Source organism: Paramisgurnus dabryanus, chromosome 20 (genome assembly GCF_030506205.2).
Source record: "Paramisgurnus dabryanus chromosome 20, PD_genome_1.1, whole genome shotgun sequence".
Taxonomy (NCBI): Eukaryota; Metazoa; Chordata; class Actinopteri; order Cypriniformes; family Cobitidae; genus Paramisgurnus; species Paramisgurnus dabryanus.
In genome coordinates, this window is record NC_133356.1 from 15,619,953 (window position 1) to 15,645,695 (window position 25,743).

General features: G+C 44.3%; 1 protein-coding gene across 4 annotated transcripts in view; it reads left to right on the forward strand.

Moving 5' to 3' along the window:
- smap1 (small ArfGAP 1) overlaps positions 1-25,743 on the forward strand; it is a 168,093-nt gene that overhangs the window by 30,321 nt on the left and 112,029 nt on the right. For all 4 annotated transcript variants that reach the window (XM_065296649.1, XM_065296650.1, XM_065296652.1 and 1 more), the window contains exon 2: positions 3,592-3,725. In XM_065296649.1, coding sequence (XP_065152721.1) covers positions 3,592-3,725 — 134 coding nt within the window. The remainder of the gene's footprint in view (positions 1-3,591; positions 3,726-25,743) is intronic.

Here is a 25,743-nt window from a genome sequence, read left to right on the forward strand (position 1 = left end):
ACATGATAATTAAATAGTTGCACAAAATAAAATAAAAACACATTTTGGATAGAATTTCTAGCAGTTATAATTATATTAGGATTTTTATTTGCTGCTTCGATGATTGGTTTTGTTGATATAACTCCTCATATGTTTATTTTTTTATTTTATTTATTACATCTCAGATGACATCCGCTTGTGAGTGGTCAACTGAGAGATTTACATCTGGTGTTAACATGCATCTGAGATGTGTCTCCAGAGATCACATGTGATTGGATTTCATCAGGGAAAGTCAGTTTCACGACTACATGCATCAGTGCATCACTGCAGGCATATTAAAACTATTTGTCCAGGTTCGCATGTGAGCTTTCCCAAATAGTTTTGATTGGGTTCTTGTTTTCCCTTTACAATACAAATGTGCATCTCCAAGAATTATTCCCTGTTTACACTTGCATGTAGTATTTTCCAATTAGATCACCAGATGTTAATCTGTGTAAATGGGATAAGAGGCAGTCTACCGGTTTCCCATCTGCTTGTGTTCTGGAGACCTGAGAATATCCAGTCCCCACTGCAAAGTTTCAGTCTAGCAGGGTTGGTGAACAGTTCCTCCCTCCACAGGGGCACAGCAGCACCCTTGACTGCACCGGGCTCCACTCAATGACAAATTAACCCTCTTTAATTGTGGGTGAGTTATGCAGCTCCTGGTGCAGCGTTGTGAGACACAATCTTGCAGCCTTTTATTGAGCTAATAAATCTGGGAGGGTGGCAGACGGAGCCTGTGCAGCCAGCCGGATGGTAGTTTGGGGTGGGTGAGAGATAAGAGACTCTGAAACCCGCTGTCTCTCATTACCACAGTTTTACCGGAGTTTGGGGGAATCTTATCAGCCTGTTCGCTCGTCACCGTCCTCTTTTGTCAACTGGGAGGAGAACAAAGCAAGATGGCCATTAATATCCCAAGCAATCATGCAGGATGAATTATGAGCTGGGTTAAAAATGGAGAAACAGTGCCTTTGTGTTTGTAATGCTAATTGATCGGCTAGGGCCGTGCAGTTGCAGTTTGATGGTGTACGCATTGCTATACTGTTTGTATTCTGGATTTATATCTGTATGGTTAACAGAAGCACTAGGCAATATAGAATTTGAGATATTATCGAGACATATTAAATGACAGAATATTGTGAATATATATATATATATATATATATATATATATATATATATATATATATATATATATATATATATATATATATATATATATATATATATATATATATATATATATATATATATATATAATTCGTTAAGATATTGATATATCAAATTTTATGCATATGAAGTTTACAGTGGGAATTAGTGCCTCATGTTATTGACACGAAAGAGCGATGAACAGAGTAATGCTAAAACATTGCTAATGCATCAGATACAATGCATTAGCAATGGAGGAACTTGCATAATGCAAAAGAGAATGTAGTTTTTGTTGGGATTTAGAGGCTTAAAGGGACACTCCACTTTTTTTGAAAATATGCTCATTTTCCAGCTACTCTAGAGTTAAACATTTGATTCTTACCGTTTTGGAATCCATTCAGCCGATCTCCGTGTCTGGTGCTACCACTTTAGCATATCTTAGCATAACCCATTGAATCTGATTAGTCCATTAGCATCGCGCCTAAAAAAAATAACCAAAGAGTTTCAATATTTTCATATTTAAAACATGACTCTTCTGTAGTTACATCGTGTACTAAGACCAATGGAAAATTAAAAGTTGCGATTTTCCATGCAGATATGGCTAGGAACTATACTTTCAAACTGGCGTAATAATCAAGGACTTTGCTTCCGTAACATGGCTGCAGGAGGCGCAATGATATTACGTAGTGCCAGAAAATAGTCCCCTGCGATTGAAAGATATTAAGGGGACTATTTTCGGCTGCTGTGTAATATCATTGCGCCTTCTGCAGCCATGTTACGGCAGCAAAGTCCTTGATTATTACGCCAGAATGAGATTTTACCGATACTCCCGAGTGCCCACCACAGGATTCCACGCATAAAGCATCATGCTACAAGATAGCATGAGACAGAGAAAAGAATCGGACATGTCCTAAGATGGCAGACATGTGTAGATAAAGCCCAAAAGGGCGGGTTAACCACAGGAATCCATTTCCCAGCAAACCTTTTGATTTATAGCCCATCAGGAGCGGTGCTTTTTACCGACACCAACCGTTCACCTGAGAGCTGTCAGGACCGCTCCAGTGCACCCCTACCCACTTCTACCCTCACATACACATTTCTTCACCCGAATCCTATCAACTCGGCTTACTCTCTATAAGCGAGCTTTGAGGGGTGCTGAAAGATGCATGACCTTGGTCTCTTAGCATCTATAGGCAGACTGAGCCTGTGCCACTCGCCCACATGCTATTACAGTTACCTCTGAGATCTCTATATTGCAGATGCCAGAATAAAGTTTATGGCATACTGTCTGTATTCTAGCATAAATGTAATTTTTCCCTCTTCTGCGGCTGATGTGATCAAACGTCTCGCAATGCAGTTTCACCAAAGCAGATTTTATTTGTGTAACTGAGGTTATTGGCTCTGTTGATTTTGTAAGCTGGTGGTGGGGTACCTGCTGTCTTAATGTAATGCTTGCTTGGATCAAATATAATTAGCCTTTCTTCAAACTTTTGATTGAATGTTTTGCTTAGGGCTGAACCGTTATGGGAAATAAAATTTGAAAGTGCAATTATTAAACCACAAGGCTTAAATGCATAGTGTGCATACTTCAAAGTGAAAAGGCACCAGTGGGTGCCGTAGTCTGTGCACATTCAGCAAGTGCACATGGCACACCTTGTAAGTACCAGAACTAGGGATGCGCCGATACCACTTTTTTGGAATACGAGTACGAGTACGAGTACTTGCATTTCAGTACTTGCCGATACCGATACAGAGTACTTAATAAAAAACATGATTTAAATTTACAGGTAACAGCTTTAGTCATATAATTTAACAAAAAAACAAGGGACTAGTTTTCCAGTTTGTTGTAAACTCTGCCTCTTTGGACAACACAAGAGGCATTAACCCCTTACACGCCGCTCAAACAGAGACATTTCTCAGACCGTGGTATCGATCCCTGGTATCGGGGGACTTTTAACGAGTACGAGTACTTTAGAAAATGTGGTATCGAGGCCGATACCCGATACCAGTATCGGTATCGCTGCATCTCTAACCAGAACAGTGTATTCATACTAAACTATATCCACATATGTACAAATCTGATTTCGTGTTACCAGGCACGGATTTGTTTCTTTGTAGCCTTGATATACAAGCAGCATCAGTATACGGTTGTTTGTTATCATGTAGTTCAAGTCTTTGTCAGGGTATTCACAATATTAGTTTTGGACCAAATTGTGCAGCCCTAGTTTAGATATTCTTTTTCTTTTTCAAATCAGAAAGCAGTTTATTCAATGTCTTAGCGAGTCAGAGCTTGAGGCTACACCATGACTCATTTTAAACTGCTGCTTCTTCACTGCCTGTTACGACGCTGTTATCTGTTTCAGTGCTGTTCACTTCAGGTCTAAAAATCATGCTGTCTCTCTCTTTCTCTCTCTTTCTCTGCAGGACCTCGATGGGCTTCTTGGAATCTCGGTGTGTTTATTTGTATCCGCTGTGCTGGAATCCACCGGAACCTGGGAGTGCACATATCACGCGTCAAATCAGTCAACCTAGACCAATGGACCCCCGAGCAGATACAAGTAAGTGTGTTTGTGTCTGCAAGACTTCCCTATCTTGGTTTCCTAAAGTTAAGAAGCAAAACTTTTAGTGATAAACGCATGACACACAGCTTTTTGTAGTCCAAATAACGTTTATTCATCTTAATGTTTTGATGTTTGATGTCTGCGACCAATCTGCCGTGAGATCGTAGCCAACTCTGCAGCAAACTATTTCTTTTTGCTGTTTGTTGTCAATAATCACGGTCGGAAATAAGATCGATCTTGTAATTTAGTGCATGGTCTGTTTTAGTTGTGCAAAGAGTACACAACAGAAAATGAGACATTGGGCATGTACTTCAGTCTTAAAGGAATAGTTGACCCAGTTCTCTTGTAATTCACCCTCATGCCATCCCAGATGTCTGTGACTTCCTTTCTTATAAGTAATGAGGCGATTTCATATTTAGGTTAACTGTTCCTTTAAGTTGCATTTGCCATTACAGGAAGGAGCTTGAGCTTGTATTTGTGTGACTGTTTGTGTGTTGCTGTGAGAGGCACCATCTCGAAAAATATTTATTCCTCCACGTGAGCTTAAGCAACCGCAAGGGAGCCTTGCATCTCTTCTTCGCATACTAATTGACGTCTGGGTGGGTAATTAATTCTTGATGAGTAATTACTTGTCTGTTTTTCTGCATCTACTTTTCCTTCAGTCTGATCAATCATTCTTACATTAATTAGTCTCTGACAGACTGGGATGAACGTGACATTGAACCGATCACCCAAATACGTGTAATTACAGTGCATTGAAAATGCGCTGTACTGTTCTTACTGGGCTTTTTATTATTAGTGGTGCTTGCATTTATGCAAAGCATCACTATTACTATCTTGCATACTTATTATTATTATTAGTGGTGCTTGCATTTATGCAAAGCATCACTATTATTATTGCTCAGGGATATTATTAGTGGTGCTTGCATTTATGCAAGGCATCACTATTATTATTGCTCATACTTATTATTTATTTATTTATTATTCTTATATCTGGACACTTTTTCGGCGCGTAACTCGTCCCGCACGGTTTGTCGTAGACCAATGAAACAGTGCTCAAAACGACCGGCTAATTGAGGACACGTCTGCTATGACTTTTATAAGCGATCGGGTGCAAGGTTTTCGAAAGGGGGGCGAAAAACCACCCAAAAAATCCCATTGACTTAACATTACGCCCAACTTTGATGGGTCATAGCTCCGCTCAAGGATTTTGTAGAAACATGTGGGTTACAACATTTGAAGAGGGTGGTAGACTCTGTAAGAACATGGATCACAATGGGGTGTAAGTTGTACCCCTGGGGTGTAAGCGACACCCGAAAATTCCCATTGACTTATAATGGGGCAGGAAACATGCCCATATAAGGGAATAAAACAGTTCCAGATGAGATATCTTTGCTTTACAGTGTCGTAGAGATAAGTGGGTGGGCTCATTTTACTCGGGCATCCAATCAGTCTCTTAGGATCATCCCAGAGCTATTAAGCCACGCCCCTAGCAACAATTTTGGGCACCCTAGCAACATCTCCCATAGACTGCCATTATAAAATGCCCAGATGGATATCTTTGCGCCACAGTGTCATAGAGACATGGGGGTGGGCTCATTTTACTCAGACATCCAATCAGTCTCTCAGGATCCTTACATAGGTATTAAGCCACGCCCCTAGCAACCACTTTTGAGCACCCTAGCAACATAAAATTCAAACAGTTATATCTCGGCATTAGAACATCGTAGAGACACGGGGGTTGGACCGTTTTACTTGTGACTAGGGGTGTAACAATTGGGCACATCATTGGCCACTCCCAAGCCACGCCCCTAGCAACCAAATTTGAGCACCCTAGCAACCGAATAAACAAAGCCTTATATCTCCGCATCAGAACATCGTAGAGACACGGGGTTTGGACCGTTTTACTTGTGACTAGGGGTGTAACAATTGGGCACATCATTGGCCACTCCCAAGCCACGACCCTAGCAACCAAATTTGAGCACCCTAGCAACCGAATAAACAAAGCCTTATATCTCCGCATCAGAACATCGTAGAGACACGGGGTTTGGACCGTTTTACTTGTGACTCGGAGTGTAATCACTGGGCACATCATTGGCCACTCCCAAGCCACGCCCCTAGCAACCAAATACAGTACCCTAGCAACAGAGTAAACAAAGCCTTATATCTCCGCATCAGAACATCGTAGAGACACGGGGGTTGGACCGTTTTACTTGTGACTCGGAGTGTAATCACTGGGCACATCATTGGCCACTCCCAAGCCACGCCCCTAGCAACCAAATACAGTGCCCTAGCAACAGAGTAAACAAAGCCTTATATCTCCGCATCAGAACATCGTAGAGACACGGGGGTTGGACCGTTTTACTTGTGACTCAGAGTGTAATCACTGGGCTCATCATTGGCCACTCCCAAGCCACGCCCCTAGCAACCAAATACAGTACCCTAGCAACAGAGTAAACAAAGCCTTATATCTCCGCATCAGAACATCGTAGAGACATGGGGGTTGGACCGTTTGACTCATGACTCGGAGGGTAATCACTAGTGGATGCCATTTTTTTCCCTAGCAACCAAATACAGTACCCTAGCAACAGAGTAAACAAAGCCTTATATCTCCACATCAGAACATCGTAGAGACATGGGGTTTGGACCGTTTGACTCGTGACTCGGAGGGTAATCACTAGTGGATCCCATTTTTTTCCTTAGCAACCAAATACAGTACCCTAGCAACAGAGTAAACAAAGCCTTATATCTCCGCATCAGAACATCGTAGAGACACGGGGGTTGGATCGTTTGACTCATGACTCTGAGGGTAATCACTAGTGGATGCAATTTTTTCCCTAGCAACCAAATACAGTACCCTAGCAACAGAGTAAACAAAGCCTTATATCTCCGCATCAGAACATCGTAGAGACACGGGGGTTGGACCGTTTGACTCGTGACTCGGAGGGTAATCACTAGTGGATGCCATTTTTTCCCTAGCAACCAAATACAGTACCCTAGCAACAGAGTAAACAAACCCTTATATCTCCGCATCAGAACATCGTAGAGACACGGGGTTGGATCGTTTGACTTTTGGCTTGGAGTATAATCATAAATTGTCCCACGAAACTTGCCACGGCAAGCACCACTTCACATTTTCTTCAGGAAATGTACCTATCTAGTTATTATTAGTGGTGCTTGCATTTATGCAAGGCATCACTATTATTATTGCTCATACTTATTATTTATTTATTTATTATTCTTATATCTGGACACTTTTTCGGCGCGTAACTCGTCCCGCACGGTTTGTCGTAGACCAATGAAACAGTGCTCAAAACGACCGGCTAATTGAGGACACGTCTGCTATGACTTTTATAAGCGATCGGGTGCAAGGTTTTCGAAAGGGGGGCGAAAAACCACCCAAAAAATCCCATTGACTTAACATTACGCCCAACTTTGATGGGTCATAGCTCCGCTCAAGGATTTTGTAGAAACATGTGGGTTACAACATTTGAAGAGGGTGGTAGACTCTGTAAGAACATGGATCACAATGGGGTGTAAGTTGTACCCCTGGGGTGTAAGCGACACCCGAAAATTCCCATTGACTTATAATGGGGCAGGAAACATGCCCATATAAGGGAATAAAACAGTTCCAGATGAGATATCTTTGCTTTACAGTGTCGTAGAGATAAGTGGGTGGGCTCATTTTACTCGGGCATCCAATCAGTCTCTTAGGATCATCCCAGAGCTATTAAGCCACGCCCCTAGCAACAATTTTGGGCACCCTAGCAACATCTCCCATAGACTGCCATTATAAAATGCCCAGATGGATATCTTTGCGCCACAGTGTCATAGAGACATGGGGGTGGGCTCATTTTACTCAGACATCCAATCAGTCTCTCAGGATCCTTACATAGGTATTAAGCCACGCCCCTAGCAACCACTTTTGAGCACCCTAGCAACATAAAATTCAAACAGTTATATCTCGGCATTAGAACATCGTAGAGACACGGGGGTTGGACCGTTTTACTTGTGACTAGGGGTGTAACAATTGGGCACATCATTGGCCACTCCCAAGCCACGCCCCTAGCAACCAAATTTGAGCACCCTAGCAACCGAATAAACAAAGCCTTATATCTCCGCATCAGAACATCGTAGAGACACGGGGTTTGGACCGTTTTACTTGTGACTAGGGGTGTAACAATTGGGCACATCATTGGCCACTCCCAAGCCACGACCCTAGCAACCAAATTTGAGCACCCTAGCAACCGAATAAACAAAGCCTTATATCTCCGCATCAGAACATCGTAGAGACACGGGGTTTGGACCGTTTTACTTGTGACTCGGAGTGTAATCACTGGGCACATCATTGGCCACTCCCAAGCCACGCCCCTAGCAACCAAATACAGTACCCTAGCAACAGAGTAAACAAAGCCTTATATCTCCGCATCAGAACATCGTAGAGACACGGGGGTTGGACCGTTTTACTTGTGACTCGGAGTGTAATCACTGGGCACATCATTGGCCACTCCCAAGCCACGCCCCTAGCAACCAAATACAGTGCCCTAGCAACAGAGTAAACAAAGCCTTATATCTCCGCATCAGAACATCGTAGAGACACGGGGGTTGGACCGTTTTACTTGTGACTCAGAGTGTAATCACTGGGCTCATCATTGGCCACTCCCAAGCCACGCCCCTAGCAACCAAATACAGTACCCTAGCAACAGAGTAAACAAAGCCTTATATCTCCGCATCAGAACATCGTAGAGACATGGGGGTTGGACCGTTTGACTCATGACTCGGAGGGTAATCACTAGTGGATGCCATTTTTTTCCCTAGCAACCAAATACAGTACCCTAGCAACAGAGTAAACAAAGCCTTATATCTCCACATCAGAACATCGTAGAGACATGGGGTTTGGACCGTTTGACTCGTGACTCGGAGGGTAATCACTAGTGGATCCCATTTTTTTCCTTAGCAACCAAATACAATACCCTAGCAACAGAGTAAACAAAGCCTTATATCTCCGCATCAGAACATCGTAGAGACACGGGGGTTGGATCGTTTGACTCATGACTCTGAGGGTAATCACTAGTGGATGCAATTTTTTCCCTAGCAACCAAATACAGTACCCTAGCAACAGAGTAAACAAAGCCTTATATCTCCGCATCAGAACATCGTAGAGACACGGGGGTTGGACCGTTTGACTCGTGACTCGGAGGGTAATCACTAGTGGATGCCATTTTTTCCCTAGCAACCAAATACAGTACCCTAGCAACAGAGTAAACAAACCCTTATATCTCCGCATCAGAACATCGTAGAGACACGGGGTTGGATCGTTTGACTTTTGGCTTGGAGTATAATCATAAATTGTCCCACGAAACTTGCCACGGCAAGCACCACTTCACATTTTCTTCAGGAAATGTACCTATCTAGTTATTATTATTATTATTATTCTTATGTCTGCACACTTTTTCGGCGCGTAACTCGTCCCGCACGGTTTGCCGTAGTCCCATGAAAGAGGGCTCAAATCGACCAGTTTTTTGAGGAGATGGTGGCTATGACTTTTATAAGCGGTCGGGTGCAGAATTTCCGAAAGGGGGGCAAAAAAACACCCGAAAAATCCCATTGACTTAACATTACGCCAAACTTTGACAAGTCATAGCTCCGCTCGAGGATTTTGTAGAAACATGTGGGTTACAACATGTGAAGAGGGTGGTAGACTCTGTAAGAACATGGATCACAATGGGGTGTAAGTTGTACCCCTGGGGTGTAAGAGGTGCCCAAAAATGCCCAATGAAAAGTCAATGGGGGAAAATCCCATAGACTTAACATTGCAAAAACTTTGACGGGTCACAGGTCCGAGCGAGGATTTCGTAGAAGCATGTGGGTTACTAAATTTGAAGAGGGTGCTAGACTCTGTCAGGACGTCCCCCACAATAGGGTGTAAGGTTACCCTAGCAACCATTTTGGGCACCCTAGCAACCTATCCCATAGACTGCCATTACAAAATGCCCAGAGGGATATCTTTGCACCACAGTGTCACAGAGACATGGGGGTGGGCTCATTTTACTCAGGCATCCAATCAGCCTCTCAGGACCCTTGCAGAGTTACTAAGCCACGCCCCTAGCAACCACTTTTGAGCACCCTAGCAACATAAAATTCAAACAGTTATATCTCGGCATCAGAACATCGTAGAGACACGGGGGTTGGACCGTTTGACTTGTGACTAGGGGTGTAACAATTGGGCACATCATTGGCCACTCCCAAGCCACGCCCCTAGCAACCAAATACAGTACCCTAGCAACAGAGTAAACAAAGCCTTATATCTCCGCATCAGAACATCGTAGAGACACGGGGGTTGGACCGTTTTACTTGTGACTCGGAGTGTAATCACTGGGCACATAATTGGCCACTCCCAAGCCACGCCCCTAGCAACCAAATACAGTACCCTAGCAACAGAGTAAACAAAGCCTTATATCTCCGCATCAGAACATCGTAGAGACACGGGGGTTGGACCGTTTTACTTGTGACTCGGAGTGTAATCACTGGGCACATCATTGGCCACTCCCAAGCCACGCCCCTAGCAACCAAATTTGAGCACCCTAGCAACCGAATAAACAAAGCCTTATATCTCCGCATCAGAACATCGTAGAGACACGGGGTTTGGACCGTTTTACTTGTGACTCGGAGTGTAATCACTGGGCACATCATTGGCCACTCCCAAGCCACGCCCCTAGCAACCAAATACAGTACCCTAGCAACAGAGTAAACAAAGCCTTATATCTCCGCATCAGAACATCGTAGAGACACGGGGGTTGGACCGTTTTACTTGTGACTTGGAGTGTAATCACTGGGCACATAATTGGCCACTCCCAAGCCAGGCCCCTAGCAACCAAATACAGTACCCTAGCAACAGAGTAAACAAAGCCTTATATCTCCGCATCAGAACATCGTAGAGACACGGGGGTTGGACCGTTTTACTTGTGACTCGGAGTGTAATCACTGGGCACATCATTGGCCACTCCCAAGCCACGCCCCTAGCAACCAAATACAGTACCCTAGCAACAGAGTAAAAAAAGCCTTATATCTCCACATCAGAACATCGTAGAGACATGGGGTTTGGACCGTTTGACTCATGACTCGGAGGGTAATCACTAGTGAATGCCATTTTTTTCCCTAGCAACCAAATACAGTACCCTAGCAACAGAGTAAACAAAGCCTTATATCTCCGCATCAGAACATCGTAGAGACACGGGGGTTGGACCGTTTTACTTGTGACTCGGAGTGTAATCACTGGGCACATCATTGGCCACTCCCAAGCCACGCCCCTAGCAACCAAATACAGTACCTTAGCAACAGAGTAAACAAAGCCTTATATCTCCGCATCAGAACATCGTAGAGACACGGGGTTTGGACCGTTTGACTCGTGACTCGGAGGGTAATCACTAGTGAATGCCATTTTTTTCCCTAGCAACCAAATACAGTACCCTAGCAACAGAGTAAACAAAGCCTTATATCTCCGCATCAGAACATCGTAGAGACACGGGGGTTGGATCGTTTGACTCGTGACTCGGAGGGTAATCACTAGTGGATGCCATTTTTTTCCTTAGCAACCAAATACAGTACCCTAGCAACAGAGTAAACAAAGCCTTATATCTCCGCATCAGCACATCGTAGAGACACGGGGGTTGGACCGTTTGATTCATGACTCGGAGGGTAATCACTAGTGGATGCCATTTTTTCCCTAGCAACCAAATACAGTACCCTAGCAACCGAATAAACAAAGCCTTATATCTTCGCATCAGAATATCGTAAAGACATGTGGGTTGAATTGTTTTACTTTTGGCTTGGAGTATAATCATATATTGTCCCCCGAAATTTGCCACGGCAAGCACCACTTCACATTTTCTTCAGGAAATGTACCTATCTAGTTATTATTATTATTCTTATGTCTGCACACTTTTTCGGCGCGTAACTCGTCCCGCACGGTTTGCCGTAGTCCCATGAAAGAGGGCTCAAATCGACCAGTTTTTTGAGGAGATGGTGGCTATGACTTTTATAAGCGGTCGGGTGCAGAATTTCCGAAAGGGGGGCAAAAAAACACCCGAAAAATCCCATTGACTTAACATTACGCCAAACTTTGACAAGTCATAGCTCCGCTCGAGGATTTTGTAGAAACATGTGGGTTACAACATGTGAAGAGGGTGGTAGACTCTGTAAGAACATGGATCACAATGGGGTGTAAGTTGTACCCCTGGGGTGTAAGAGGTGCCCAAAAATGCCCAATGAAAAGTCAATGGGGGAAAATCCCATAGACTTAACATTGCAAAAACTTTGACGGGTCACAGGTCCGAGCGAGGATTTCGTAGAAGCATGTGGGTTACTAAATTTGAAGAGGGTGCTAGACTCTGTCAGGACGTCCCCCACAATAGGGTGTAAGGTTACCCTAGCAACCATTTTGGGCACCCTAGCAACCTATCCCATAGACTGCCATTACAAAATGCCCAGAGGGATATCTTTGCACCACAGTGTCACAGAGACATGGGGGTGGGCTCATTTTACTCAGGCATCCAATCAGCCTCTCAGGACCCTTGCAGAGTTACTAAGCCACGCCCCTAGCAACCACTTTTGAGCACCCTAGCAACATAAAATTCAAACAGTTATATCTCGGCATCAGAACATCGTAGAGACACGGGGGTTGGACCGTTTGACTTGTGACTAGGGGTGTAACAATTGGGCACATCATTGGCCACTCCCAAGCCACGCCCCTAGCAACCAAATACAGTACCCTAGCAACAGAGTAAACAAAGCCTTATATCTCCGCATCAGAACATCGTAGAGACACGGGGGTTGGACCGTTTTACTTGTGACTCGGAGTGTAATCACTGGGCACATAATTGGCCACTCCCAAGCCACGCCCCTAGCAACCAAATACAGTACCCTAGCAACAGAGTAAACAAAGCCTTATATCTCCGCATCAGAACATCGTAGAGACACGGGGGTTGGACCGTTTTACTTGTGACTCGGAGTGTAATCACTGGGCACATCATTGGCCACTCCCAAGCCACGCCCCTAGCAACCAAATTTGAGCACCCTAGCAACCGAATAAACAAAGCCTTATATCTCCGCATCAGAACATCGTAGAGACACGGGGTTTGGACCGTTTTACTTGTGACTCGGAGTGTAATCACTGGGCACATCATTGGCCACTCCCAAGCCACGCCCCTAGCAACCAAATACAGTACCCTAGCAACAGAGTAAACAAAGCCTTATATCTCCGCATCAGAACATCGTAGAGACACGGGGGTTGGACCGTTTTACTTGTGACTTGGAGTGTAATCACTGGGCACATAATTGGCCACTCCCAAGCCAGGCCCCTAGCAACCAAATACAGTACCCTAGCAACAGAGTAAACAAAGCCTTATATCTCCGCATCAGAACATCGTAGAGACACGGGGGTTGGACCGTTTTACTTGTGACTCGGAGTGTAATCACTGGGCACATCATTGGCCACTCCCAAGCCACGCCCCTAGCAACCAAATACAGTACCCTAGCAACAGAGTAAACAAAGCCTTATATCTCCACATCAGAACATCGTAGAGACATGGGGTTTGGACCGTTTGACTCATGACTCGGAGGGTAATCACTAGTGAATGCCATTTTTTTCCCTAGCAACCAAATACAGTACCCTAGCAACAGAGTAAACAAAGCCTTATATCTCCGCATCAGAACATCGTAGAGACACGGGGGTTGGACCGTTTTACTTGTGACTCGGAGTGTAATCACTGGGCACATCATTGGCCACTCCCAAGCCACGCCCCTAGCAACCAAATACAGTACCTTAGCAACAGAGTAAACAAAGCCTTATATCTCCGCATCAGAACATCGTAGAGACACGGGGTTTGGACCGTTTGACTCGTGACTCGGAGGGTAATCACTAGTGAATGCCATTTTTTTCCCTAGCAACCAAATACAGTACCCTAGCAACAGAGTAAACAAAGCCTTATATCTCCGCATCAGAACATCGTAGAGACACGGGGGTTGGATCGTTTGACTCGTGACTCGGAGGGTAATCACTAGTGGATGCCATTTTTTTCCTTAGCAACCAAATACAGTACCCTAGCAACAGAGTAAACAAAGCCTTATATCTCCGCATCAGCACATCGTAGAGACACGGGGGTTGGACCGTTTGATTCATGACTCGGAGGGTAATCACTAGTGGATGCCATTTTTTCCCTAGCAACCAAATACAGTACCCTAGCAACCGAATAAACAAAGCCTTATATCTTCGCATCAGAATATCGTAAAGACATGTGGGTTGAATTGTTTTACTTTTGGCTTGGAGTATAATCATATATTGTCCCCCGAAATTTGCCACGGCAAGCACCACTTCACATTTTCTTCAGGAAATGTACCTATCTAGTTAGTGGTGCTTGCATTTATGCAAGGCATCACTATTACTATTGCTCATACTTATTATTTATTTATATCTTTATTTATTATTCTTATATCTGGACACTTTTTCGGCGCGTAACTCGTCCCACACGGTTTGTCGTAGACCAATAAAACAGGGCTCAAAATGACCGGCTTATTGAGGACACGTCTGCTATGACTTTTATAAGGGATCGGGTGCAGGATTTCCGAAAGGGGGGCGAAAAACCACCCGAAAAATCCCATTGACTTAACATTGCGCCCAACTTTGACGAGTCATAGCTCCGCTCAAGGATTTTATAGAAACATGTGGGTTACAACATTTAAAGAGGGTGGTAGACTCTGTAACAACATGGATCACAATGGGGTGTAAGTTGTACCCCTGGGGTGTAAGAGGTGCCCAAAAATGCCCAATGAAAAGTCAATGGGGCAAAATCCCATAGACTTAACATTGGAAAAATTTTGACGCGTCATAGGTACGAGTGAGGATTTCATAGAAACATGTGGGTTACATTATTTGAAGAGGGTGGTAGGCTATGTAAGAACATACATGACATTGGGGTGTAAGTTGTACCCCTGGGGTGTAAGAGGCACCCGAAAATTCCCATTGACTTATAATGGGGCAGGAAACATGCCCATATAAGGGAATAAAAAAGTTCCAGATGGGATATCTTCGCTTTACAATGTCGTAGAGACACGGGGGTTGGACCGTTTTACTCATGACTCAGAGTGTAATCATTATGGGATGCCAATTTTTTCCCTAGCAACCAAATACAGTACCCTAGCAACAGAGTAAACAAAGCCTTATATCTCCGCACCAGAACATCGTAGAGACACGGGGGTTGGACCTTTTGACTTGTGACTCGGAGTGTAATCATTATGGGATGCCATTTTTTTCCCTAGCAACCAAATACAGTACCCTAGCAACAGAGTAAAGAAAGCCTTATATCTCCGCACCAGAACATCGTAGAGACACAGGGGTTGGACCGTTTGACTAGTGACTCAGAGTGTAATCATTATGGGATGCCATTTTTTTCCCTAGCAACCAAATACAGTACCCTAGCAACAGAGTAAAGAAAGCCTTATATCTCCGCACCAGAACATCGTAGAGACACAGGGGTTGGACCGTTTGACTAGTGACTCAGAGTGTAATCATTATGGGATGCCATTTTTTTCCCTAGCAACCAAATACAGTACCCTAGCAACAGAGAAAACAAAGCCTTATATCTCCCGCCAGAACATCGTAGAGACACGGGGGTTGGACCGTTTGACTCGTGACTCAGAGTGTAATCATTATGGGATGCCAATTTTTTCCCTAGCAACCAAATACAGTACCCTAGCAACAGAGTAAACAAAGCCTTATATCTCCGCATCAGAACATCGTAGAGACACGGGGGTTGGACCGTTTGACTCGTGACTCGGAGTGTAATCATTATGGGATGCCAATTTTTTCCCTAGCAACCAAATACAGTACCCTAGCAACAGAGTAAACAAAACCTTATATCTCCGCATCAGAACATCGTAGAGACACGGGGGTTGGACCGTTTGACTTGTGACTCAGAGTGTAATCATTATGGGATGCCAATTTTTTCCCTAGCAACCAAATACAGTACCCTAGCAACAGAGTAAACAAAACCTTATATCTCCGCATCAGAACATCGTAGAGACACGGGGGTTGGACCGTTTGACTCGTGACTCAGAGTGTAATCATTATGGGATGCCAATTTTTCCCTAGCAACCAAATACAGTACCCTAGCAACAGAGTAAACAAAGCCTTATATCTCCGCATCAGAACATCTTAGAGACACGGGGGTTGGACCGTTTGACTCGTGACTCAGAGTGTAATCATTATGGGATGCCATTTTTTCCCTAGCAACCAAATACAGTACCCTAGCAACAGAGTAAACAAAGCCTTATATCTCCGCATCAGAACATCGTAGAGACACGGGGGTTGGACCGTTTGACTCGTGAATCAGAGTGTAATCACTAGTGGATGCCAATTTTTTCCCTAGCAACCAAATACAGTACCCTAGCAACAGTGTAAACCAAGCCTTATATCTCCGCATCAGAACATCGTAGAGACAGGGTTGTTGGACCGTTTTACCCGTGAATCGGCATGTAATCACTAGTGGATGCCAATTTTTTCCCTAGCAACCAAATACAGTACCCTAGCAACAGTGTAAACAAAGCCTTATAACTCAGCATCAGAACATCGTAGAGACACGGGGGTTGGACCGTTTTACTCGTGACTCGGCATGTAATCACTAGTGGATGCCAATTTTTTTCCCTAGCAACCAAATACAGTACCCTAGCAACAGTGTAAACAAAGCCTTATATCTCTGCATCAGAACATCGTAGAGACACGGGGGTTGGACCGTTTTACTCGTGACTCGGCATGTAATCACTAGTGGATGCCAATTTTTTCCCTAGCAACCAAATACAGTACCCTAGCAACAGTGTAAACAAACCCTTATATCTCCGCATCAGAACATCGTAGAGACACGGGGGTTGGACCGTTTGACTTGTGACTTAGAGTGTAATCACCAGTGGATGCCAATTTTTTCCCTAGCAACCAAATACAGTACCCTAGCAACAGTGTAAACAAAGCCTTATATCTCCGCATCAGAACATCGTAGAGACACGGGGGTTGGACCGTTTAACTCGTGACTCTGAGTGTAATCACTAGTGGATAGTGGGTTGGAACGTTTTACTTTTGGGTTGGAGTATAATCATATATTGTCCCGAGAATTTTGCCACGGCAAGCACCACTTCACATTTTCTTCAGGAAATGTACCTATCTAGTTTATAATTATTATTCTTCTTTTTCTGGACACTTTTTCGGCGCGTAACTCGTCCCGCACGGTTTAACGTAGTCCCACGAAAGAGAGCTCAAATCGACCGGATTATTGAGGAGAGGTGTGCTATGACTTTTATAAGGGATCGGGTGCAGGATTTCTGAAAGGGGGGCAAAAAACCACCCGAAAAATCCCATTGACTTAACATTGCGCCCAACTTTGACAGGTCATAGCTCCGCTCGAGGATTTTATAGAAACATGTGGGTTACAACATTTGAAGAGGGTGGTAGGCTCTGTAAGAACATGGATCACAATGGGGTGTAAGTTGTACCCCTGGGGTGTAAGAGGCACCCAAAAATTCCCATTGACTTATAATGGGGCAGGAAACATGCCCATATAAGGGAATAAAACAGTTCCAGATGGGATATCTTTGCTTTACAGTGTCATAGAGATAAGTGGGTGGGCTCATTTCACTCGGGCATCCAATCAGTCTCTCAGGATCATCCCAGAGCTATTAAGCCACGCCCCTAGCAACAATTTTGGGCACCCTAGCAACATCTCCCATAGACTGCCATTATAAAATGCCCAGATGGATATCTTTGCATCACACTGTCACAGAGACATGGGGGTGGGCTCATTTTACTCAGGCACCCAATCAGTCTCTCAGGATCCTTACATAGGTATTAAGCCACGCCCCTAGCAACCACTTTTGAGCACCCTAGCAACTTAAAATTCAAACAGTTATATCTCGGCATCAGAACATCGTAGAGACACGGGGGTTGGACCGTTTGACTCGTGACTCAGAGTTTAATCATTATGGGATGTCAATTTTTTCCCTAGCAACCAAATACAGTACCCTAGCAACAGAGTAAACAAAGCCTTATATCTCCACATCAGAACATCGTAGAGACACGGGGGTTGGACCGTTTGACCCGTGACTTAGAGTGTAATCATTATGGGATGCCAATTTTTTCCCTAGCAACCAAATACAGTACCCTAGCAACAGAGTAAACAAAGCCTTATATCTCGGCATCAGAACATCGTAGAGACACGGGGGTTGGACCGTTTGACTCGTGACTCAGAGTGTAATCATTATGGGATGCCAATTTTTCCCTAGCAACCAAATACAGTACCCTAGCAACAGAGTAAACAAAGCCTTATATCTCCGCATCAGAACATCGTAGAGACACAGGTGTTGGACCGTTTGACTCGTGACTCGGAGTGTAATCATTATGGGATGCCAATTTTTTCCCTAGCAACCAAATACAGTACCCTAGCAACAGAGTAAACAAAGCCTTATATCTCCGCATCAGAACATCGTAGAGACACAGGTGTTGGACCGTTTGACTCGTGACTCGGAGTGTAATCATTATGGGATGCCAATTTTTCCCTAGCAACCAAATACAGTACCCTAGCAACAGAGTAAACAAAGCCTTATATCTCCGCATCAGAACATCGTAGAGACACGGGGGTTGGACCGTTTGACTCGTGACTCAGAGTGTAATCATTATGGGATGCCAATTTTTTCCCTAGCAACCAAATACAGTACCCTAGCAACAGAGTAAACAAAGCCTTATATCTCGGCATCAGAACATCATAGAGACACGGGGGTTGGACCGTTTGACTCGTGACTCGGAGTGTAATCATTATGGGATGCCAATTTTTTCCCTAGCAACCAAATACAGTACCCTAGCAACAGAGTAAACAAAGCCTTATATCTCCGCATCAGAACATCGTAGAGACACGGGGGTTGGACTGTTTGACTCGTGACTCGGAGTGTAATCATTATGAGATGCCAATTTTTTCCCTAGCAACCAAATACAGTACCCTAGCAACAGAGTAAACAAAGCCTTATATCTCCGCATCAGAACATCGCAGAGACACGGGGGTTGGACCTTTTGACTCGTGACTCGGAGTGTAATCATTATGGGATGCCAATTTTTTCCCTAGCAACCAAATACAGTACCCTAGCAACAGAGTAAACAAAGCCTTATATCTCCACATCAGAACATCGTAGAGACACGGGGGTTGGACCGTTTGACTCGTGACTCAGAGTGTAATCATTATGGGATGCCAATTTTTTCCCTAGCAACCAAATACAGTACCCTAGCAACAGAGTAAACAAAGCCTTATATCTCGGCATCAGAACATCGTAGAGACACGGGGGTTGGACCGTTTGACTCGTGACTCAGAGTGTAATCATTATGGGATGCCAATTTTTCCCTAGCAACCAAATACAGTACCCTAGCAACAGAGTAAACAAAGCCTTATATCTCCGCATCAGAACATCGTAGAGACACGGGGGTTGGACCGTTTGACTCGTGACTCAGAGTGTAATCATTATGGGATGCCAATTTTTTCCCTAGCAACCAAATACAGTACCCTAGCAACAGAGTAAACAAAGCCTTATATCTCGGCATCAGAACATCGTAGAGACACAGGTGTTGGACCGTTTGACTCGTGACTCGGAGTGTAATCATTATGGGATGCCAATTTTTTCCCTAGCAACCAAATACAGTACCCTAGCAACAGAGTAAACAAAGCCTTATATCTCCGCATCAGAACATCGTAGAGACACAGGTGTTGGACCGTTTGACTCGTGACTCGGAGTGTAATCATTATGGGATGCCAATTTTTCCCTAGCAACCAAATACAGTACCCTAGCAACAGAGTAAACAAAGCCTTATATCTCCGCATCAGAACATCGTAGAGACACGGGGGTTGGACCGTTTGACTCGTGACTCGGAGTGTAATCATTATGGGATGCCAATTTTTTCCCTAGCAACCAAATACAGTACCCTAGCAACAGAGTAAACAAAGCCTTATATCTCGGCATCAGAACATCATAGAGACACGGGGGTTGGACCGTTTGACTCGTGACTCGGAGTGTAATCATTATGGGATGCCAATTTTTTCCCTAGCAACCAAATACAGTACCCTAGCAACAGAGTAAACAAAGCCTTATATCTCCGCATCAGAACATCGTAGAGACACGGGGGTTGGACTGTTTGACTCGTGACTCGGAGTGTAATCATTATGAGATGCCAATTTTTTCCCTAGCAACCAAATACAGTACCCTAGCAACAGAGTAAACAAAGCCTTATATCTCCGCATCAGAACATCGCAGAGACACGGGGGTTGGACCTTTTGACTCGTGACTCGGAGTGTAATCATTATGGGATGCCAATTTTTTCCCTAGCAACCAAATACAGTACCCTAGCAACAGAGTAAACAAAGCCTTATATCTCCACATCAGAACATCGTAGAGACACGGGGGTTGGACCGTTTGACTCGTGACTCAGAGTGTAATCATTATGGGATGCCAATTTTTTCCCTAGCAACCAAATACAGTACCCTAGCAACAGAGTAAACAAAGCCTTATATCTCGGCATCAGAACATCGTAGAGACACGGGGGTTGGACCGTTTGACTCGTGACTCAGAGTGTAATCATTATGGGATGCCAATTTTTCCCTAGCAACCAAATACAGTACCCTAGCAACAGAGTAAACAAAGCCTTATATCTCCGCATCAGAACATCGTAGAGACACGGGGGTTGGACCGTTTGACTCGTGACTCAGAGTGTAATCATTATGGGATGCCAATTTTTTCCCTAGCAACCAAATACAGTACCCTAGCAACAGAGTAAACAAAGCCTTATATCTCGGCATCAGAACATCATAGAGACACGGGGGTTGGACCGTTTGACTCGTGACTCGGAGTGTAATCATTATGGGATGCCAATTTTTTCCCTAGCAACCAAATACAGTACCCTAGCAACAGAGTAAACAAAGCCTTATATCTCCGCATCAGAACATCGTAGAGACACGGGGGTTGGACTGTTTGACTCGTGACTCGGAGTGTAATCATTATGAGATGCCAATTTTTTCCCTAGCAACCAAATACAGTACCCTAGCAACAGAGTAAACAAAGCCTTATATCTCCGCATCAGAACATCGCAGAGACACGGGGGTTGGACCTTTTGACTCGTGACTCGGAGTGTAATCATTATGGGATGCCAATTTTTTCCCTAGCAACCAAATACAGTACCCTAGCAACAGAGTAAACAAAGCCTTATATCTCCGCATCAGAACATCGTAGAGACACGGGGGTTGGACCGTTTGACTCGTGACTCAGAGTGTAATCATTATGGGATGCCAATTTTTTCCCTAGCAACCAAATACAGTACCCTAGCAACAGAGTAAACAAAGCCTTATATCTCGGCATCAGAACATCGTAGAGATACGGGGGTTGGACCGTTTGACTCGTGACTCAGAGTGTAATCATTATGGGATGCCAATTTTTTCCCTAGCAACCAAATACAGTATCCTAGCAACAGAGTAAACAAAGCCTTATATCTCCGCATCAGAACATCGTAGAGACACGGGGGTTGGACCGTTTGATTCGTGACTCAGAGTGTAATCACTATGGGATGCCAATTTTTTCCCTAGCAACCAAATACAGTACCCTAGCAACAGAGTAAACAAAGCCTTATATCTCCGCATCAGAACATCGTAGAGACACGGGGGTTGGACCGTTTGACTCGTGACTCAGAGTGTAATCATTATGGGATGCCAAATTTTCCCCTAGCAACCAAATACAGTACCCTAGCAACAGAGTAAACAAAGCCTTATATCTCCGCATCAGAACATCGTAGAGACATGGGGTTTGGACCGTTTGACTCGTGACCCGGAGTGTAATCACTATTGGAAGTCAAATTTTTCCCTAGCAACCAAATACAGTACCCTAGCAACCGAATAAACAAAGCCTTATATCTCCGCATCAGAACATCGTAGAGAGACGGGGTTTGGATCGTTTTACTCGTGACTGGAAGTATGATCATATACTGTCCCCAGAAATTTGCCACGGCAAGCACCACTCACATTTTCTTCAGGAAATGTACCTATCTAGTTATTATTATTATTATTATTCTTTTTCTGGACACTTTTTCGGCGCGTAACTCGTCCCGCACGCTTTGTCGTAGACCCATAAATTAGGGCTCAAATCGACCGGCTTATTGAGGAGAGGTGTGCTATGACTTTTATAAGCGATCGGGTGCAGGATTTCCGAAAGGGGGGCGAAAAACCACCCAAAAAATCCCATTGACTTAACATTGCGCCCAACTTTGACGAGTCATAGCTCCGCTCGAGGATTTTGTAGAAACATGTGGGTTACAACATTTGAAGAGGGTGGTAGGCTCTGTAAGAACATGGATCACAATGGGGTGTAAGTTGTACCCCTGGGGTGTAAGAGGTGCCCAAAAGTGCCCCAATGAAAAGTCAATGTGGCAAAATCCCATAGACTTACCATTGCAAAAATTTTGACGGGTCATAGGTCCGAGCCAGGATTTCATAGAAACATGTGGGTTACTAAATTTGAAGAGGGTGCTAGACTCTGTCAGGACGTCCCCCACAATGGGGTGTAAGGTTACCATAGCAACCATTTTGGGCACCCTAGCAACCTATACCATAGACTGCCATTATAAAATGCCCGGATGGATATCTTTGCACCACAGTGTCATAGAGACATGGGGGTGGGCTCATTTTACTCAGGCATCCAATCAGTCTCTCAGGATCCTTACAGACTTACTAAGCCACGCCCCTAGCAACCACTTTTGAGCACCCTAGCAACATAAAATACAAACAGTTATATCTCGGCATCAGAACATCGTAGAGACACGGGGGTTGGACCGTTTTACTTGTGACTAGGGGTGTAATCACTGGGCACATCATTGGCCACTCCCAAGCCACGCCCCTAGCAACCAAATACAGTACCCTAGCAACAGAGTAAACAAAGCCTTATATCTCCGCATCAGAACATCGTAGAGACACGGGGTTTGGACCGTTTTACTTGTGACTCGGAGTGTAATCACTGGGCACATCATTGGCCACTCCCAAGCCACGCCCCTAGCAACCAAATACAGTACCCTAGCAACAGAGTAAACAAAGCCTTATATCTCCGCATCAGAACATCGTAGAGACACGGGGGTTGGACCGTTTTACTTGTGACTCGGAGTGTAATCACTGGGCACATCATTGGCCACTCCCAAGCCACGCCCCTAGCAACCAAATACAGTACCCTAGCAACAGAGTAAACAAAGCCTTATATCTCCGCATCAGAACATCGTAGAGACACGGGGGTTGGACCGTTTTACTTGTGACTTGGAGTGTAATCACTGGGCACATCATTGGCCACTCCCAAGCCACGCCCCTAGCAACCAAATACAGTACCCTAGCAACAGAGTAAACAAAGCCTTATATCTCCACATCAGAACATCGTAGAGACACGGGGGTTGGACCGTTTGACTCATGACTCGGAGGGTAATCACTAGTGGATGCCATTTTTTTCCCTAGCAACCAAATACAGTACCCTAGCAACAGAGTAAACAAAGCCTTATATCTCCGCATCAGAACATCGTAGAGACATGGGGTTTGGACCGTTTGACTCGTGACTCGGAGGGTAATCACTAGTGGATGCCATTTTTTTCCCTAGCAACCAAATACAGTACCCTAGCAACAGAGTAAACAAAGCCTTATATCTCCGCATCAGAACATCGTATAGACACAGGAGTTGGATCGTTTTACTTTTGGCTTGGAGTATAATCATATATGTTCCCCAGAATTTTGCCACGGCAAGCACCACTCACATTTTCTTCAGGAAATGTACCTATCTAGTTATATTTTATTCTTACATCTGCACGTTTTTTCGGCACCTAACTCGTCCCGCACGGTTTGTCGTAGACCCATGAAAGAGGGCTCAAATCGACCGGCTTATTGAGGAGAGGTGTGCTATGACTTTTATAAGCGATCGGGTGCAGGATTTCCGAAAGGGGGGCGAAAAACCACCCGAAAAATCCCATTGACTTAACATTGCGCCCAACTTTGACGAGTCATAGCTCCGCTCGAGGCTTTTGTAGAAACATGTGAGTTACAACATTTGAAGAGGGTGGTAGACTCTTTAAGAACATGCATCACATTGGGGTGTAAGTTGTACCCCTGGGGTGTAAGAGGCGCCCAAAAGTGCCCCAATGAAAAGTCAATGGGGGAAAATCCCATAGACTTAACATTGCAAAAACTTTGAAGGGTCATAGGTACAGGCGAGGATTTTGTAAAAACATGTGGGTTACATTATTTGAAGAGGGTGGTAGACTCTGTAAGAACATGGATCACAATGGGGTGTAAGTTGTACCCCTGGGGTGTAAGAGGCACCCGAACTTTCCCATTGACTTGTAATGGGGCAGGAAACATGCCCATATAAGGGAATAAAAAAGTTCCAGATGGGATATCTTTGCTTTACAATGTCGTAAAGACAAGGGGGTGGGCTCATTTTACTCAGACATCCAATCAGTCTATCAGGATATTCCCAAAGCTTTTAAGCCACGCCCCTAGCAACCACTTTTGAGCACCCTAGCAACATAAAATTCAAACAGTTATATCTCTGCATCAGAACATCATAGAGACACGGGGGTTGGACCGTTTGACTAGTGACTCAGAGTGTAATCATTATGGGATGCCAATTTTTTCCCTAGCAACCAAATACAGTACCCTAGCAACAGAGTAAACAAAGCCTTATATCTCCGCATCAGAACATCGTAGAGACACGGGGGTTGGACCGTTTGACATAGATATGTATATAAAGGCTAGATGGCTCGTCCGCGCTGATGGCCAATTGAGTGGAACGTCCGCATTTTGGCGGCCATCTTAGGACAGGGCGCTCGCTCACTCGTAGCATTGAGTTTTAATGATGCAGGTACTTTTAAATGACCATAACTTGCTTAATTTTTTACCGATTTTCAAACGGATTGGTTTGTTATAAACGTCAAAGATGTACCTATGACACTGAATACGTATACTAAAAATAAATAAAAAATTCATGAAACATGTTAAAGCATCCAGAATTATAGCCACGTTAATAACGTTTGTAAAAAACCAAACCGTTTGTAAATCCGTCAAGAATTCAGAAAGTTACGAGCATTTTAGTTGGCGTATGTCACTCACCTTCCCTCCACAGCAGCAGGGAGCAGCACTATGGCAGCACTGACCTAAGATGGCCGCCAAGTGACGACACAGCTGACTCCGCCTTGAGCCATCTAGCCTTTATATACATATCTATGCCGTTTGACTCCTGACTCGGAGTGTAATCATTATGGGATGCCAATTTTTTCCCTAGCAACCAAATACAGTACCCTAGCAACAGAGTAAACAAAGCCTTATATCTCCGCACCAGAACATCGTAGAGACACGGGGGTTGGACCGTTTGACTCGTGACTCGGAGTGTAATCATTATGGGATGCCAATTTTTTCCCTAGCAACCAAATACAGTACCCTAGCAACAGAGTAAACAAAGCCTTATATCTCCGCATCAGAACATCGTAGAGACACGGGGGTTGGACCGTTTGACTAGTGACTCGGCGTGTAATCATTATGGGATGCAAATTTTTCCCTAGCAACCAAATACAGTACCCTAGCAACAGAGTAAACAAAGCCTTATATCTCAGCATCAGAACATCGTGGAGACACGGGGGTTGGACCGTTTGACTCGTGACTCGGAGTGTAATTATTATGGGATGCCAATTTTTTCCCTAGCAACCAAATACAGTACCCTAGCAACAGAGTAAACAAAGCCTTATATCTCCGCATCAGAACATCGTAGAGACACGGGGGTTGGACCGTTTGACTCGTGACTCGGAGTGTAATTATTATGGGATGCCAATTTTTTCCCTAGCAACCAAATACAGTACCCTAGCAACAGAGTAAACAAAGCCTTATATCTCCGCATCAGAACATCGTAGAGACACGGGGGTTGGACT